General features: G+C 38.3%; 1 protein-coding gene across 2 annotated transcripts in view; it reads right to left on the bottom strand.

The window, feature by feature from the left end:
• LOC127786765 (notchless protein homolog) overlaps positions 1-18,365 on the bottom strand; it is a 65,743-nt gene that overhangs the window by 22,762 nt on the left and 24,616 nt on the right. For both annotated transcript variants that reach the window (XM_052314414.1, XM_052314413.1), the window contains exons 6-7: positions 9,338-9,465; positions 7,587-7,786 (exon numbers count right to left, since the gene is read on the bottom strand). In XM_052314414.1, coding sequence (XP_052170374.1) covers positions 7,587-7,786; positions 9,338-9,465 — 328 coding nt within the window. The remainder of the gene's footprint in view (positions 1-7,586; positions 7,787-9,337; positions 9,466-18,365) is intronic.

The raw sequence follows: 18,365 nt of genomic DNA, 5'->3' as shown, positions 1-18,365 counted from the left end.
AGTAAACATAAGGGCTTACCGTTATCCACCCAAATAAAAAGCAAAAATTGAAAAGATGATTAAGAAGATGCTTCAAAAGTCCATCATCAGACCTAGCTAAAGCCCTTATGCATCCCCTATACTTCTTGTAAAGAAAAAATATGGTAGTTGGCGTTCTTGTGTTGACTACCGATAGCTAAATACCCTTACTATTAAGAAAAAATTCCCTATACCCATCATAGAAGACGTACTTGGTGAACTGAAACATGCCATTATATTCACCAAATTGGACCTACGTTTGGGGTATCACCAAATTCACATGAACCCTGATGATATTCCTAAAATAGCCTTCAACACACATCGTGGGCATTATGAGTTTCTGGTAATGCCTTTTGGGCTTACTAATGCCTCAGCCACATTTTAGGTCCTTGTGAACCAAATCATGGAGCCATACCTCAGGAAATTCATCTTAGTTTTCTTTAATGATATCCTAGTATACAACCATTCATTCCAACAACACCTAGAACACTTGAGAACCACATTAAGGGTCCTTAGATTCAACCAACTGTTTATCAAGAAATCGAAGTGTGCCTTTGCACAACATCAGGTGGAATATTTGGGACATGTAATATTCAGTGCAAGGGTGAGCACTGACTCAAAGAAGGTGGCAGCTATGAAGGCATGGCCATGACCAACGAATGTGAAAGCTTTGAGGGGTTTTCTAGGACATGCCGAATACTATTGAAGATTTGTGCGGGACTATGGGGTGATCAGTAAACCCCATATAGATCTGCTAAAGAAGGATGGATTTCAATGGAGTGATAAGGTAGAAGAAGCCTTTAAGAAGCTTAAAAAAGCGATGAGCGAAGTACCTACCCTTGGTCTACGAGATTTTTCTAAGCCCTTCATGCTGGAAACAGATGCAAACAACTATAGAGTAGGAGCAATTCTTTCACAGGAAGGGAGACCCCTAGCATTTATTAGCCAAGCCTTGGCGCCCAGCCACCAAGACTTGAGTATATATGACAAAGAGTTATTGGTAGTACTTATTGTAGTGGATAGGTGGAGGCATTACCTAGAAAGGGGTCAGTTCATCATAAAGATTGACCATGAGACCTTAAAGTTTTCGTTGCAACAAAGGTTACATACCCACCTATAGAAGAAGGGGATGATAAGGATTATGGGGCTACACTATGTGATACAATATCGGAAGGGAAAAGAGAATAAGGTTGTTGATGCCTTATATAGATGTGTAGAAGAAGGAGCCCTGGCCTCAATTACTTGAGTAGTACCTAAATGGTACTAGGACATCATTACTAGTGATGAGAAGGGGGGATGGTCGAAAGAATTACTGGAACAACACATCCTGGTCTCTAGTAGAAGGGAAAGATATACCTTAAGCAATGGGATAATCCAGTACTAATGAAGATTGGTGATTGGAGATGATGATTAGCTAAAGGATAAGATCCTCTAGGCCTTGCATGACTCCCCCATAGGAGGCCACTCAAGTATACAAAATACCTACCACCGAGTTAAACAACTCTTTTATTGGCCAAGGCTTAAGGCAGGGGTGTTAAGAAGTGTGATGCGTGCAGGAGGTGTAAACACGAGACAATGACTCTTCCTGGGTTGTTGCAGCCTTTGGCCACCCCAGGACAAGCATGGAATAGTATGTCGATGGATTTCATTGAGAGGTTGCGCAAGTCAAAGGGGAAGGACTATGTATTTGTGATAATGGACAAACTTACCAAGTTTGCACACTTCATCGGGTCATCACATCTTTTTACAGCATAGGAAGTGTCCCGAATTTTCTCACACCAGAATGGATATCAAATTTTTAGTTAGTGTTATGTGCCAGTTCATGAGTGATCCAAGGGAAAAACATATGGAGGCAGCTTGTAGAATCTTGAGATATTTGAAACTAACTCCAAGGAAAGGTCTCTTCTTCAAGAAAGTGTTACAACCTAGGGGTATATGGGACAAATGGGGTTATAACTACTATAAGGGGTTGTTGTTGTAAGCTGTTAGGGAGTTATAAGGGTAGCTTAATGTTGTTAGGGAGTTGTAGGTTAGTTAGAAGAGAGCCTATAATAAAAAAGCTAGTGTAATAGGAGAGGGCATCTTTGGAATAAAAGAATCCCTATGTTCCCTCTTGAATTCTCTCTTGTTCCATCTCTCTCAAATTCTCTCCCTTTGTTCTATCTCTCTTTCTTCCTCATTCTATCTGTTATTTCCCAAATTCACCTCTTATTCTTGAAATTCTACTCTAATTCCTTCAAATTGTCAAGCCCATAATTTAAGGGCTTGACAAGTGGTATCAGAGTCGACGTTCTTGGCAACTGATGAAATGGGTCAGGTAGGCGAGTCCGACGGAAGCAACATGACCAGACCCAAGGGTTCGAAACTAGTGCAGAAGTCTGACGAGGGTTTTTTGGGTGCAATTGAATTCCAACACTCTTGAGGGTTAGTTGCGTCTGACGATTTTGGGTAGGAATTGAGGGCGAAGCTTGGTAGTGACAGGAATGAAGCGATCAAGTCTGAGGTAGTGCAGGTAGACCCAAAGCGGTCGTAATTGTCCGAGATTAAGCAATCTTGATCGGGTCGGCTTTGAAGATTTAGAGCCATTTATCCTTAGCAGCTCCCAGGCATGACCCAAGGTGTGGTTAGGTGAGACAAAGGGGCCGATTCTGACACGAAAGGAAGGCGTGATGTGGAAAAAGGTCTAGGTGAGCGGGAACCGAGTGATTGCACTAGCCGATTGGTCTTGAGGGTGATCAAAGCCTTTAGTGGAAGTCAGACATTCTTGTTCGTCAATTGGACAATGAAGTAGAGTAAAGGAACAGGCGAGCGGAAATCAAGAAGCAAAATTGATTGACGAATGCGAGCAAGAGCTGCGATCCAAGGCGAGGAAGAACTGAAGGACACAAGCAAGAGCATTGGTTCAGATTGTCGAAATTGGCTAAGAAGACAGTAACGAGTGATGAACGACTCACGCCAGGGTGGAGGGTACACGTTTGAAGCAACTTGAGTCTTGCTTGGAGGCTTTGGAGTCTGGTATGGCGTGCATGCAGGAGAACATGGCAGCCATGAAAAATCAAAGTCGGGCGGATATGGCAGCCCTGAGGAATAGCATACAAGAGCTGGAGAAGGGCCAAGAATGGGCGGACTCTTACTGGCAAAAGAAAAGATTGACAACATGTTTAACATGTCTGCCTTGCCACAATTCCGTTTACTGGCAGATTTTCCTCTAAGAACGGGGTCGGAATTGATCTTGGACCGGGACGGTATTCTACTCAGAACGGATGGACTGCAAGCTGTTGAAGATAGGCCTATGTGGGAGCGGGAAAATCAGGTGAGGGGTCCTCCTTCATTGGTTTCTAGCTATACGCCCATGCCCCGATTGAAAATTCCAACCTTTGAGGGGGTTAAACCAAGATAATGGGTCCACCGTTGTGAGAGATTTTTCGAATTGTACCAGATCAGTGAAGAGTAAAAGGTGACTATGGCGACAACGTACCTTAATGACACTGTTGACGCAAGGTATCAAGGTTGGAAGCAAGATGAGGGTGGAACAGTGTCTTGGCTAGAATTTTCAAAAGAATTATGTGGCCGATTTGGTGAGAAGAGCATGGCAGACATGGTGGAAGAATTTAATAAACTAAGGCAAGGTCGGTTGGTGGAAGATTACGTCAGGAGGTTCGAAGAATTGAGGGTGTTGATAGGAATGGCCCATCTGAGCTTGCCCGAACCTTATTTTGTGTCGAGTTTAATTAGCGGGTTAAGAGATGATTTGCAATCAGTGGTAAAAATGTTGGGGCCATCATCAGCTAAACAAGTGGTAGAGAAGTCCTGATTGCAAGAATTGACATGGGAGGCTGTATTCAAGAAGAACGAGGCATGGACATAGCCTTGGTCGCAACCTAGTAAAGGTCTAAACGCATAGTCTAAGGGTAATCTCAAGGCTGTAACAGGGGCAACAAATCAAGGAGGGGCAAAGAATGCTACCAGTGCAGGGGTAAACAAGAATCAAACTATGGAGTAGAGGAGACAATTGGGCTTATGCTTCAAGTGTGGTGAGAAGTACGAACTAGGGCATCAATGCAGAAGGTCAATGCTGAAAATGGAGGTTTTTGATGTAAAGGATGAAAACGAAGAAGAACTAGCTGGAATTGGGTGAAGAAGAAGGCACAATTGTTTAAATTCTTGGGGACAAGAATTTCCTCAAGGGGAGGGGAATTGTTACGAACCTAGGGGGTATAAGGGACAAATGGGGCTATAACTACTATAAGGGGTTGTTGTTGTAAGCTGTTAAGGAGTTATAAGGGTAGCTTAATGTTGTCAGGGAGTTGTAGGTTAGTTAGAAGAGAGCCTATAATAAGAAGGTTGGTGTAATAGGAGAGGGCATCATTGGAATAAAAGAATCCCTATGTTCCCTCTTGTATTCTCTCTCGAATTCTCTCCCTTTGTTTTATCTCTCTTTCTTCCTCATTCTACTGTTCTTTCCCAAATTCATCTCTTATTCTTGGAATCTTGCTCGAATTCCTTTAAATTGTCAAGCCCATAATCTGAGGGCTTGACAAAAAGGTTCCAATCAAGGGGAATCTACAGTGATGCAGACTGGGCTGGTTTAGTCAGATCGAAGGTCTACCTTTGAATATTGCACCTATGTGTGGGGCAACCTTTGGAGAAGTAAGAAACAGTCAGTGGTCTCTAGGAGCAGTGCAAAAGCAGAATTCGGCGCCATGGCTCATGGTATTTGTGAAGGGATGTGGATAAAGAGATTACTCAATTAACTTGGAGTCAAGACCAAGGGCCTTGTGAAACTCTTTTGTGACAATCAACCTGCCATCAATACTATCAAGAACCCCTATATATCATGACAGGACTAAGCATGTGGAAATTGACTAACACTTTATCAAGGAGAAAATTGAAGGGAATGTTATCAATCTAGTCTACACACCAACAAGCTTGCAAGTTGCAAAGCTTTGCCTCGAAAATGCTTTGAAGACTTAAGTTCCAAGTTTGGGATGAACAATATCTTCACCCCAGCTTGAGGAGGAGTGTAGATGTTTGGATACCACAAAATCAGATCTTATTATCTATTTTAGGTTATGTTCAAATATGATGCTCAATTAGGGGATCACAGCCAAGAGAATTTTCTACTTTTAAATTGTTTCCTTTTTCATTTGATTGATGATTCTTAGGATAATCACAATTTGTTAGGGATGTGAATGGGGATCCTCTTGTGTATATAAATCCATCAGTTATGCACAACAATAAGGGTGTGTTTGATAACATGGAATTTCCATGGAAAATGTCATATCTAAGAAATTTAATTCCATCATTGTTGTTTGACACACAACATTTTTCATAGAATTCAATTCCATGGTACAACCATTTAAAACATCTTTTGGCCTAATTTCTATGGAAAATTGATTCCAAGGGGGTGGTGGTTTTTATTTTCCATGGAAGATGGAAAATGTTTTCCTTTTCCAACTAAATACAATCAAACACACTCTAATTGTGAATAAGATTTTCAATTTCCCACATATATTAAGAGTACCAATAGATGGTAGAGTAAAAGGAAAAGATGTTTGGGCAACATAAGCTATAGGAGAAGATGTCTATTGACTTGCCTACAACTGATGATACTCTACAAACTTCTCAGTAGAGATCATGCAAGTAGGTGTCAGTCTCTCAATATGAGAAGAAGTATCAAGTATCACTGACTACGCTTTTGAGTACAAACACCCTCCATATCAGCCCCAAGATCTGCTAGGGTAAACAACATAAACAATTTCCTTTGTTTCTTTTGCTTTGTAAGATGCACTATAAGAGGGAGCATTGCATTATAATTATGGATTGAATACGACCCAAGTAGCCATATCTAAATCTCCCTTCCAAATAGAACAAATTACTAATGATATTGTATATGTGTACAAAATTATTAGCTATATAGCTATTGAGCATGATATCAAATGTCAAAACAATTCTCATGGGTGCAAAAGAAAGGGATTATATCAACATCTATCAACTGCCACAACAATGTAACCAACTGTGTATCCAAGCAATAACATATAATCTTATCAGACTTAGCAAACCAGGACCAGAGCCTAACCATGATAAATGATTCTTGCCATTCAATTTTTTAGTGGCAATGGTAGGAATACCAAAAAAATGATGGCATAGCCATAGGAACATTCATAGGTGAAGACAAACTCACACTCTAGTATTTGATACACCAAGATCGGATGATGCCATATCTCACATAAATTGAATTGTGAATCAAAGTTGAAGCAACAATAATAACCAACCCAAACCAACAAAAGCAAACTCAAATCAGATCTAAAGGAAAATCAACCTGAGACCATGATTGATTGAGGCAAATCTAAAGGTCTCAAACAAACAAGGGATGAAATGAAGGTCTCAAGTTATAGATCTGAAAATAGCATATACGAAGATAACATATTTGGTCACCAAATAACATAGAAAAAAGGGTTATTAGATAAGTTGTAGTCCCAAATCTGATCGTCGGATGGGTCTTCGTTGCAAATTCGATCATTGGATGGGTGCCACGACTGACAGCGATGAAAACAGAGATAGAAGTGCAAGTTGGTCATCGATGGTGGATGATCCTGATTGACAAAGGCAAAGAGAGAGAAAGCTGACAGAGAGAGATGCGAACAATTGAAGAGAGATGGGTGCTAACGGTGGATAGTGGTAGTAGCGATGATAGTGATGGTGAGGGTGACACAAGAAGTAGTTGACTAAGGATTAGGTTGGTTGCCAACGACGAATGGTGGTGACAGCGACAACTACCTAAGGATTAGGGTTAAGGTTTTTGTAGTATTAGAGGCTTTAATACCATGTTTTGAGGAGAAGACAAAAAGTGTTAAAACATTTTATTCACGTGTTAAGTACATAGACAACTATACAAGGTACAACTCAAGAAAGCAAATAACTATGTATAAGGCTAAGCATGTACAATGCTATAAAGCTAACAGTATGGAAGGCCTCTACAAGGATTAAATGACCCCAGGAGATTACATAATCAATCATTCGTAGGCCTCTATTATTATAAACGAGGTTATTGATATTTTGTGTTGAAGACAAAAAATACCATTTGAAGTAAAAATAAAAATTCCATATTGTTTCAGTAAAAACACATGTTGCTTCTAGCAAGTAGTCAATTGTTTAAAGATCACAGAACATAATATATTTTGACTTGGTTGGACCAAACAACAATTATAGCAATGCATTTAAAATGATGTTTAGTATGTTAAAGCAATTAAGTAGGAAATTATCATCCTCAAACAAGGAGATGGGAAAAAGAGTTGAGTTCAAATAGTGGTTTTTGTCAAATCCTATTTGTAAATTTTAGATGATACACAAACATGGATGGAACAAACAAGTGCATATTTGAAGAGACACCTATTTGTTAACCATGATAGACATCTAATCAGTTTGAACAGAGAGTTGATTTCCATTAGCAAAGCTCATGGACTATGCTCTAGATTAAAGAATTTTTTTGATAATTAGAATGCTGATGAGAAACATAACTAGAAGATTAATTTCTATAACATTGGGAACACAAAAGAAAAGCATACCCTGTATATATAACTCCATCTCCACCCCACTTAACACAAGTTACTGCTAGTGTATGGCCACTAAGACAAATAACACATTTCCTTGTCGAAATGTCCCATATGCGTGCATCACCATCTTTACTAGAACTCACGAAACGACGACAGGGTGCTTTTAGGTGTACTGGTTCCCATGATATACCAGTAATCCATTTCTTGTGGCCCTGAGACAATATATTTCCAATTGTTAGCATCTAGAAAATATCCCAGAAGAGCCACTGAGGGAGAAAGCAGCTACAACTACCAATTCCAATTAGGTAAAATAACAAAAGTATAAAATGCAAATGCAACTCATGACAGCAAACAATTCAAAGCTTTAATGGTATCAAGTTCCAAGTCACTGACAACAACTCCAGGTTACTGCATGTTTCAGGAATATAAAATGAATGATGAGTGGTACTTCTTTCCTGTATTTCAAATACTTTGAACAGTACACAATGCATTATTTGTTGTTCTTTTAATGGTTCATTAATTGCAGAATTATTAACAGCACCCTCTAGAGGATGTACATAAATTCCAAATCCATTTATTTATCCAATAGTGACAACTAACTTTTTGATGGGTATAATAGTGGCTCTTTGCTTGGACCAACATTTCCTATTGACAAATTCCTGACTTGAGGTCTTTCCTGAATTTATTTATCATTTTTTTAAATAAATTACTATGATGTTTATATCTAGGGAACTATCACTTCAATGTGAATTCTAGCTAGATGTCAATGACAACTTTAAGCATTCTCCATAGTCATCCTCCTACTAGACATGATGGCAACGCAGACAATGCCCATCAAGAGAACGAGTCATTCCTTTCTCTCATCCTATATGATCTTTTGTTGACAAAGGAATAACCTTCCCTTCTAAATTTGTGTGGAGATTGAAAGCCCCTCCTGGGGTTGCTTTCTCTTTTGACCACACAACAAAGTGAGCCTATCATCACTGCAAATAATGAATCTATAATGGTAATAAATGAAATACTAATAGAGTAGTAACAAATTTGAAGAATATGCTTCTTCACTCTTTTATAGATATCAGTAGTATTCTAACACATACTAGTAACAGTAAAAATTAAAAGGGAAACATATAAAGCAAGCTCAAACTTTCCATTCCCTTTTAGATGTTGAATTATAAGAATTAACTTGATTACACATTTACACTTTGCAGGAACCAGAAAGACATTGTACAGCGACGTTAGCTTCTCCCTTGTGTCTTAAATGTACTCCTTGGAGTAGAGGTCCCAACTAAGATATGTAACAGCCATGGTGGAAGGAAAGAACATAAGATTACCTTCCCTATTCCATGCCCAATATCCTCTTAATTATGCATAAAACAGGAGAATAAAACCACTTAACTACGAAAACCTTTTGATTTTGGCTTATTCCAGATTCCAGATATCAATCTAATGCATCGATACTAATAATCTAACACAATTAATGACATGACTCTAACAGCAAAAGAAATAAATAAACAACCAGGTACAGGGAATGACAAGAAATGCTTTAGGACTATTCCCAGAAGGGCTACAAGATAATCATTCCTATGTGTAAAAAATAAACAATATTGTAGTAATGGAATTTGGAACAAGTTATGCCAACATTTTTCTTTTCTTTTTTTTTTTTTTGGGGGGGGGGGGGGGGGGTAAGAGAACATTTTGCTACTTCTTGATAGATAACAACATATGTAAATCTACAGGAAAAGATTAGAATACAAAGGCATTACAATAAGCGGATTGCCCGATGGCTTTCCAGTATGTGGATCCCAGCATTGAAGCTCTCCAGCCTTACTTCCACTGACAAGATGCTTACCATCGGGTGACCATGCAATACATAGAACCCAATTCTTGTGACCTGATAGAACAGAATGTTATTAGTGGTCCCTTGGGAACATTTAATTATGTTAACTGGCATTTAGAAAACCAAAATTAATACACATAATTTTCAAGATATGTTTACACAATCAATGAACAAAAGCATCATCCTAAAAACTAGTCATACACAGGAGGAGAAAAGTCAATCCAACCTAGTGGGATTGGAGCTTGAGCTTGTCATTGTTGTACATGAGAGGGAGGAAAACAAAAAGACAAAAGAAAACAAGTGACCACATTATAAGGAAACAAAATAAGAACATATATCTAGTTACCACATTAACTAATTATAGATCTATAGACAATAATATCATTTATTTACATTAACATCAGCCTATGACTAGAATCTAGATTCTAAAAACATCTTTAGTTGTGAATAGCATTTTGTACTGGTCAATATTGAAAAGAGCCATACTAGATAAAAAGGATACCAAACTAAGCATATTCCATATCATCTTGAATACCGGTCTATACTGGCTTGTAACAGTCCATAGTGGCCAATACCAGAGTCAAACTAGCTTGTACCAAATATTTATAGTTTTCTAATTTTTTTTTCATCCAAAATTAAATTTACAACAAGTGAATTAAAAGTTTGGCTCCCTCTTAAGCTATAAAAAATGTTCCATATTATTACCTCTCTTTATATATATATGTATGTATATGTATATTTTATTTTATATACATATATATATGTATATTTAACTTAACATTTTAAATTTAATTTTCAATGGTTAGAAATATAAGTTTCTTTTCTTAAAAAGGGACCAAAAATTTAAAAAGAACTCCTAAATCCTAAGTTAGAGTCGATCAAGATTAATTAAAAATAAGGATCACTCATAAAAACTTATTTTACCCTTTGAATATGTATAATTAATAATATAAGTTTTAAATTGTTCATCTCTATGCACATTATGTTAGATATCTTTTTTAGATTATTATGGTATTAATTAATATTGAAAAATAATAAAAACAGATAATATTAAAGTATGCAGGTTAATTTTATGAATAAAAGTATATTTAATATAATACATAGTGATAAATTCAAAATAGTACACTGAAATATACCAGTTCTAGTACATGCTATACCAAGAAGAAAAATTGTACCCTATCCAATGTTGGACTGACAGCTATGGGTGCATCCTTTCAAATGCGTAGAAAGAAAACAAAAAATGAAATCAAATTTGAACAAAGATTTCAAACTGCTCAATTATCAGACAATTTGTTACAATTTTACTGATATATACTCAAAATGAATTCTAAAAATATCTAGTAATGAGTGATGAAATGAAACCCATCTATGGATCTGAAAAGAGAGAAAGCCCAACAAGCACTACCCAACAAAAGATGTGCCTCCTCTTACAACATCAGATATGGTACAGGTAGTTTTCTTAATTAGAGACCTAGATCCTTCAAAATTGTAGAATAGAGATAGCACATTTCATATGCAGCGAGACATTGACTGTTATTAAATCAAGGTCAGAAAGATCCAATTGGCAACCAGGAGGAGATAAAAATGCCAAACCAGGCCATGAACCTTAATTTGAACCTAGGAGACAGATTTATGCTGTTAAAAGATTACCAAAGGAGTCCTGAACTAAATATGCTTCTGTCACGACCCTAAGGAATCCCCAAGGATATAACAGTCATACGAATTATAGGTTTCTTATTTTGATTGTATTGCTATTATAGCTGTTAGTATATTCAATTGTAAGCCTATAAATAGGCTGGAGTAGTTAGAGTATGGCATGATATGAATGATATTTGAATTTCATTTCTCTCTCTCAATTATCCTAGCTCTCCCATAGCTTTCTCTCTTCTCCCTCAATTCTTTCTGTTCGGTTCTTTCTCTCCCTCCCTTTCTGCTCTTTCTTTCTTGCACTCTTACCAATTTACTTCCTACACCCTAGCCAAACCCTAAGGCTGTATCACTTTGTATCAGAGCTGACGATTCTCAGTAGGATCCGGAAGTTTAGCAATTAACCAAGGAAAATCCGTGCAACAAACTCTGACGAAGGTTGATTCTCAGAATTTGAAGGCTGTATTCCATTACGGAAGCAAATAAGGAGGGCGACTGGAAGAAACAAGATCTTGCGTGACTGTAGGCTTTGATTGTCAATTCATTGCAGATCAAAGGTACTAAAGTTGGAAGAATCAGAAGCAGAGCCTCAGCGATTGAATTCAGAATTGAACTCGGATTTGAAAGGCAAAGCGGAAATTCAGATCTAGATTCAATAAGGCAATCTCGATGGAGATTGAAGTGCAGTCAAGACTAGTAAAGTCTGATCTAGGTCGCAACACAAGCAAGCAACTCTTAGTTGTTGAGATGTGATTGAGGCGTAGCAGGAAAGTGAGTGCTGGAAGCTGATAGCCAAGCATCACCATGCTATCCACGGAAGCAGATTGAAGGTGATCTTCAAGAAGCTGCAGTAGAGAAGATCAATTGTAAGAGGTGCTACCAGAGCTGAGTTTGTTTCAAGAGGTTGCTTATCCATCATGACTGACGGCTCTGATCAGCAATTCAGTTGCAGATCAGAGGCATGGAATTCAGGTGCATTCCAACAAACTAGTGGTTGGTGAATGGGTAAGAAGTGGACGCATGCTTAGGGAGATTGTTGATCTGCAGCAACTGTCATAAGAATCCAAGCGATCTGGAATTCGCAACGAATTGAATGCAAAACGGGAGGATCGTGATTGGCATGTAGGCCATTGGCAATAGCTTCTAGTGACGAACTCAAATCAGGTAGGAAGAGGAGTTGCGCAGCGGAAGTAGCTTCAGAAGTGAGACATTAGATGGTGATTGGGTGGCAACTCCATTGGAGATATTGAATTCGCGTGAATTTTGATAATCATTGGATGGTGATTGGGTGGAGAAGAAGGCTCTAGCTGGGGCGATCTTGGAACTCACTTGACCGTGGATAGATAATGATCAGTGGTAAGCAAGTTCGATAGTCGACAATTCAATTGTAGATTAGAGGTATTGAATTAAGAAGACTAGGAAAGTGTTGGAGATAATCCTAAAATTAAATAGATAAAGCCGGACAAAGGGAAAGGAATTCAAAGATGCAACGAAGATAAAAAGATAGGGCAGAAGATATAACCGAAAATATAGGGGTTTGATTTACTCCAAATCTGTTATTGCATTTTAATTTTTAAATACTTGAATCTTTAGCTAAGAGATAAGAAGTATAGCTGTATTTAAAGTAGCCTTGTATCCTAGAAGAGATAGAAGAGTTTCTGTGTATTCGAGTGTTTTCAATCAGAAATCCAAGTTTGAAATTGTTCATGGTATCAAAGCTTGGTTCTCGATAATCAGCACACCAACTTTTCTCAAATGGCCGACTTCTCAACCACAAGTGCAACCTCCAATATAGGTCCTCCTACAGCCTCACGATCGATTCTTCCAATCTCTTCTCCTTCTTCCTTCTCGTTAGATCACCATACTCTCCAAATCACACAACATAAACTTAATGGGACCAATTTTCGAGAATGGTCTCAGTCGGTTATGTTGGTGATGAAAGGCAAAGGAAAAATGGGTTATCTCACAGGAGTAATACCCCAACTAGATCCTGAAACTACCGAGCATGAAGCATGGGATGCTGAAAACTCTATAGTGATGGCTTGGCTCATCAATTCCATGTAGCCAAAGATAGGGCGATCCTATCTATTCTACAAGACAACAAAGGATGTATGGGATGTTGTCCAAAGCTGATATTCAGACATGGAGAACACAGCATAATGGTTTGAGGTGAGATCAGCTTTGAGAACCACCCTCCAAGGTAACCATTCAGTGACTGAATACTATAATATTCTATCTGAATTATGGCAAGAAAATGATCTGTTTTATGATGTACAATGCGAGTGTACGAATGATGGAGTAAAATATGCAAAGATTGTGGAGAAAGAGCGGGTATTTGATTTCCTACATGGATTAAATCTGGACTTAGATGAAATCCGCGGAAGGCTCCTAGGGATGAAACCCTTCCCTTCCATCAAGGAGGCCTTTGTTGAGGTTAGGAGGGAGGAAAGCCGGAAAAAGGTCATGTTAAACACAGCTCCTGAGGGCAATAATCAGGATGGATCAGCACTCACAGCCTTGAAGCAAAAGACAACAACACCCTGAGGAGATCATACAACAGACTGACCTTGGTGTGATCACTGCAAAAGGCCGTACCATACTAAAGAAACCTGCTAGAAAATACACAGGAAGCCTACTAATTGGAAGGGGAGAAATCAGAATCAGAAGAGGCCACAAGCAGCCTATGCAGTGGATGTAGAAGAAGGTAAAAGTTTTACTTTAACCTCTAATCAATTGGAGGTTTTGCAGCAGGTTTTTAGACAAACAGGGATTTCAAAACCCTCCAATTCTGAGGAAGTGATGAATTCAACCACCTCCCAAGTGACACAAGGTAAGAGTTATAATTGCTATCTTCCTAAGTTACTAAATGAGACTGATTGGATTGTTGATACGGGGGCCTCCGATCATATGACTGGATCCATGTGTGGCATGGTGGATTACAAACGTTGTGATAGGAATATAAAGGTGAGTATGGCATATGGTACAATATCGTATGTTGAAGGGAAATGTTCGGTATACTTAAATGATTTATGGCTGCAATCTGCTATCTATCAGCAAAGTCACTAAAGATATGAACTACAAAGTAATTTTTTCTCCTACTCAGTGTGTGTTTCAGGACCTAATTTTGGGGAGGATGATTGGCAATGCTGAGGGGAGAGAGGGCCTTTACTATGTGAAAGGACTAGCTACTGCTATTGCTTTTGTTCTTATTCCTAGGTTACAACATTCATTTGTTTCTTCTGCTATTTTAGATTTTAATATTCACTTATGGCACAAGAGATTAGGCCACCCGAATTTTCTTTATTTAAAACTTTTGTATCCTCATTTATTTAGCAATAAAATGAGTGATTCTTTCAACTGTGAACAGTGTATTCTTGCTAAACAAACAAAATCTTCACATCTTATTCATGCCTATAAACCAACCAAACCTTTCTACATAATCCATAGTGATGCATGGGGACAAACTAGGATACCAAATTTGACTAACACTCGCTGGTTTGTCACCTTCATTGATGACCATACCAGGGTATGTTGGGTATTCTTGATGAAGGAAAAATCTGAAGTTTACACTGTTTTCAGAAAATTCCAATATGAAGTTTACACTGTTTTTAGAAAATTCCTTCAAATGGTCCGCAACTTATTTCACACTTCCATCCATATGCTTCGATCGAATAATGGAAAAGAATACTTCTCATCCGAGTTTGAGACATATTTAAGTGACAATGGTATTTTTCACCAAAGCACATGTCCTTATAATCCCCAACAGAATGGTGTGGCAGAAAGGAAGAACCGACATTTGCTCGAAACAGCCTGAACACTCATGTTTTCCAGTTCTGTGCCTACATCCTATTGGGGAGAAGCCATTCTCACTTCAGCTTATCTCATTAATCGGATACCTTCTAAAGTTCTCATCTTCAAAACCCCTTTAAACACTCTCATTACCTCATATCCTCACCTTACCCACATTCTGAATTCTCTGTCCCCTAAAGTTTTTGGCTGCACTGCTTATGTTCACAACTACAGTTCTAAATTACATCCAAAATCCTTGAAGCGTGCATTTGTTGGTTTTCTCCTACACAACAAGGATACAAGTGTTATTGTCCTAACACAAAAATTTCCTTGTGTCTTGTGATGTCTCCTTTCTAGAACATCGGTCTTATTACCCTACAACCAATCTGCAGGGGTAGATTTCAAGTGCAGATCAAAGTAGGGATAATTGTTGGGATGTTAAGTCTTCTTCCTGAAACAATGACCTCATCTATTCCTATTCCGAATGATGTAACATATTTAGGGGGAGAAGAACAGCAGCAGCAGCAACATATTTCAACAACAGGTCCAAAAACACGATTGCCAATAAAAGTATATTCAAAGAGAAAGGATCTTAAACCAAGGCAAGGACAATCATCAGCCTCGGGACAAGGTCTAACACAAGGAGAAGAAGAGAGGATTGAATCGGTAGCACCATTTGAGGCTCCCAACAAGTCCAACAATGTAGAACTAGAGACTGCAGAAGCTGGACTAGATGACTTAGATATTCTAATTGCTAAGAGAAAAGGAGTAAGGTCATGTACTTGACATCCTATAACTAACCATTTGGTGTACTCTCAATTGTCCCAAAGTTTCAAGGCATTTACCATCAAAGTGGATGAAGTGCAGATTCCAAAAAATATTGATGATGCCCTACAGAAACCAGATTGGAAAGCAGCTGTATTGGAGGAAATAGATGCCCTAGTGAAAAATGGTACATGGAAAGTGGTAGATTTGCCTCAAAATAAGAAGATAGTAAGGAGCAGATGGGTATTTGCTATAAAACATAGAGTTGATAGAAGCATTGAACGATATAAAGCCAGGTTGGTGGCCCAAGGATTTACTCAAACTCAAGGTATAGATTATGAAGAGACCTTTGCACCCGTTGCAAAGCTCAATTCTATACGTGTGTTACTTTCAATTGCAGCTAACTTAGATTGGGAACTACACCAACTTGATATAAAGAATGCATTTCTTAATGGAGATCTAGAAGAAAAGGTGTATATGAGAATGCCTCTCGAATTTGAAGAAAAAGGGAAGGCTTGTAGATTAATAAAATCATTATATCGGCTGAAACAATCTCCTAGGGCCTGATTCAAGCGGTTTAGTACTACATTGCATCAGTTAGGGTATCAACACAAGGGCAATCTGACCATACTCTATTTACTAAACATGCTGTTAATGGCCTTAAAATTGTCTTAATTGTCTATGTGGATGACATTATCATTACAGGTGATGATAAGCAAGAGATTTCAGCATTAAAGGAGCAATTACAACAGTTTTTTGAAGTAAAAGACCTTGGGAAGATGAGATATTTTCTTAGAATGGAAGTAGCAAGGAGGGAATCTTTATATCCCAAAGAAAATACACTCTAGACCTATTAAAAGAAACAGGCAAGTTGGGGTGTAAACCAGCCAATACACCGCTGGAACCCAACTGGAAATATAATGAAGATGGGGCTGAGAAAGCAGTTGACAAAGAAAGCTATCAAAGATTAGTAGGAAGGTTGATATACTTATCTCTTACACGGCCAGACATCTCATATGCAGTGAGTAAAGTAAGTCAATACATGCATTCACCAACTAGCAAACATCTTGATGCAGCTTATCATATTCTAAGATACCTAAAAAGGACTCTTGGTAAAGGTATTTTGTTTAGAAAGACCGAAGACCGAGGAATTCAAGGGTTCATAGATGCTGACTAGGCTGGTTCCTTAGAAGATAGCAAATCAACTTTTGGTTATTGCACAAAACTATGGGGAAATCTTGTTACGTGAAGAAGCAAAAAACAGAGTGTGGTAGCTAGGAGTAGTGCTGAAGCAGAATACCGAGCTATAGCCCAAGGCATTTGTGAAGTAATATGGATAGGAAAGATCATGGATGACTTAAAGATGCCTAATACTGATCCTACAAGACTATATACTGTGACAGTAAATCTGCCATTAGTATAGTAAATAACCCAGTCCAACATGACCGAATGAAGCATGTAAGAATTGATAGGCACTTCATCAGATAAGAGATTGAAGGAGGAATAAACCTAGTATATATCTCTACCGGTCTACAAGAAGCTGATATTCTTACAAAGGCAATGAACAAACAAGGATTTGAAGTGATAAGAGGCAAGCTGAGAATGAAAGATATCTATTCTCCAGCTTGAGGGGGAGTGTTGGAGATAATCCTAAAATTAAATAGATAAAGCCGAACAAATGGAAAGGAATTCAAAGATGCAACGAAGATAAGAAGATAGGGTAGAAGATATATTCGAAAATATAGGGGTTTGATTTACTCCAAATCTATTATTGTATTTTACAGTGTTCTAAAACTCGGCCTAGGCGGTCGCCTAGGCGACGCTGAGGTGCTAGGCGGACACAGACCGCCGCGATTATGGCCTAATAGGCCCCCTTAGGTGCAAGCCCGGCTAATCGATATTGGGCGGTGCCTAGTCGGCCAAGGCGGTCGCCTAGCCGATTAGGCTTTTTGTTTCCCCTTACCTCGTCGATTTCACCTTCTCTCTCTTGCACACCACGTCGACTGTCTCTTGTTGAGTCGCCGTCGCCACTTGCCCTTTCTGTCAAAGCCTCTCTCGTCGCACGCCGCTGCCGTCTCTTGCAGTCGCCGTTGCCGCTTTCCATTTCTGTTAGCCTTTTCGTCTCACGCTGCCACCGCCGCCGACCTTCATTCCACTCTGCTTTCCGGCTCTCTCTCTCTCGTCTTCCCCACTCCTCACCTTGCGGTAAGCAATAAGCAAGCAACAAGAACACTTGCTGTTACCTTGCCTTTTTTTCTTTTTGTTATTTAATTTATTATTTATGTTAATATTTATTAATGTGTGAATTTGTTATTTGAATATTTATTATTGTTTTAAATATTTTAATATTTGTAACTTGTGAGCAAACAAGTTAAATGTTATTTATATTTTAATATTTGTTAATGTTATTTAATATTTATAACAACTTCCTGTTGCTGCATCTTGCTATTGTTGGCTCTTGACAAACAACAATTTATTTTCTCAAGTTTAATTTCATTATTTCACTTGTTGTTTCAACTTTAATTTACTTAAAAATAACATCAAAATGTTTAAAAATAAAAAAATAAATAATTTTTCTAGTCCCCGCCTAGGCGCTAGGCCCCAGTCGGGCGCCCGACTAGCGCCTAGCGCATTTTAGAACACTGGTATTTTAATTTTTAAATACTCTAATCTTTAGCTAAGAGATAAGAAGTATAGCTGTATTTAAAGTAGCCTTGTATCCTAGAAGAGATAGAAGAGTTTCTGTGTATTTG

This window comes from Diospyros lotus, chromosome 12 (assembly GCF_014633365.1).
Source record: "Diospyros lotus cultivar Yz01 chromosome 12, ASM1463336v1, whole genome shotgun sequence".
Classification (NCBI taxonomy): Eukaryota; Viridiplantae; Streptophyta; class Magnoliopsida; order Ericales; family Ebenaceae; genus Diospyros; species Diospyros lotus.
Note: the sequence above shows the minus strand (reverse complement) of the source record. Positions and strands in the feature narration are given on the sequence as shown.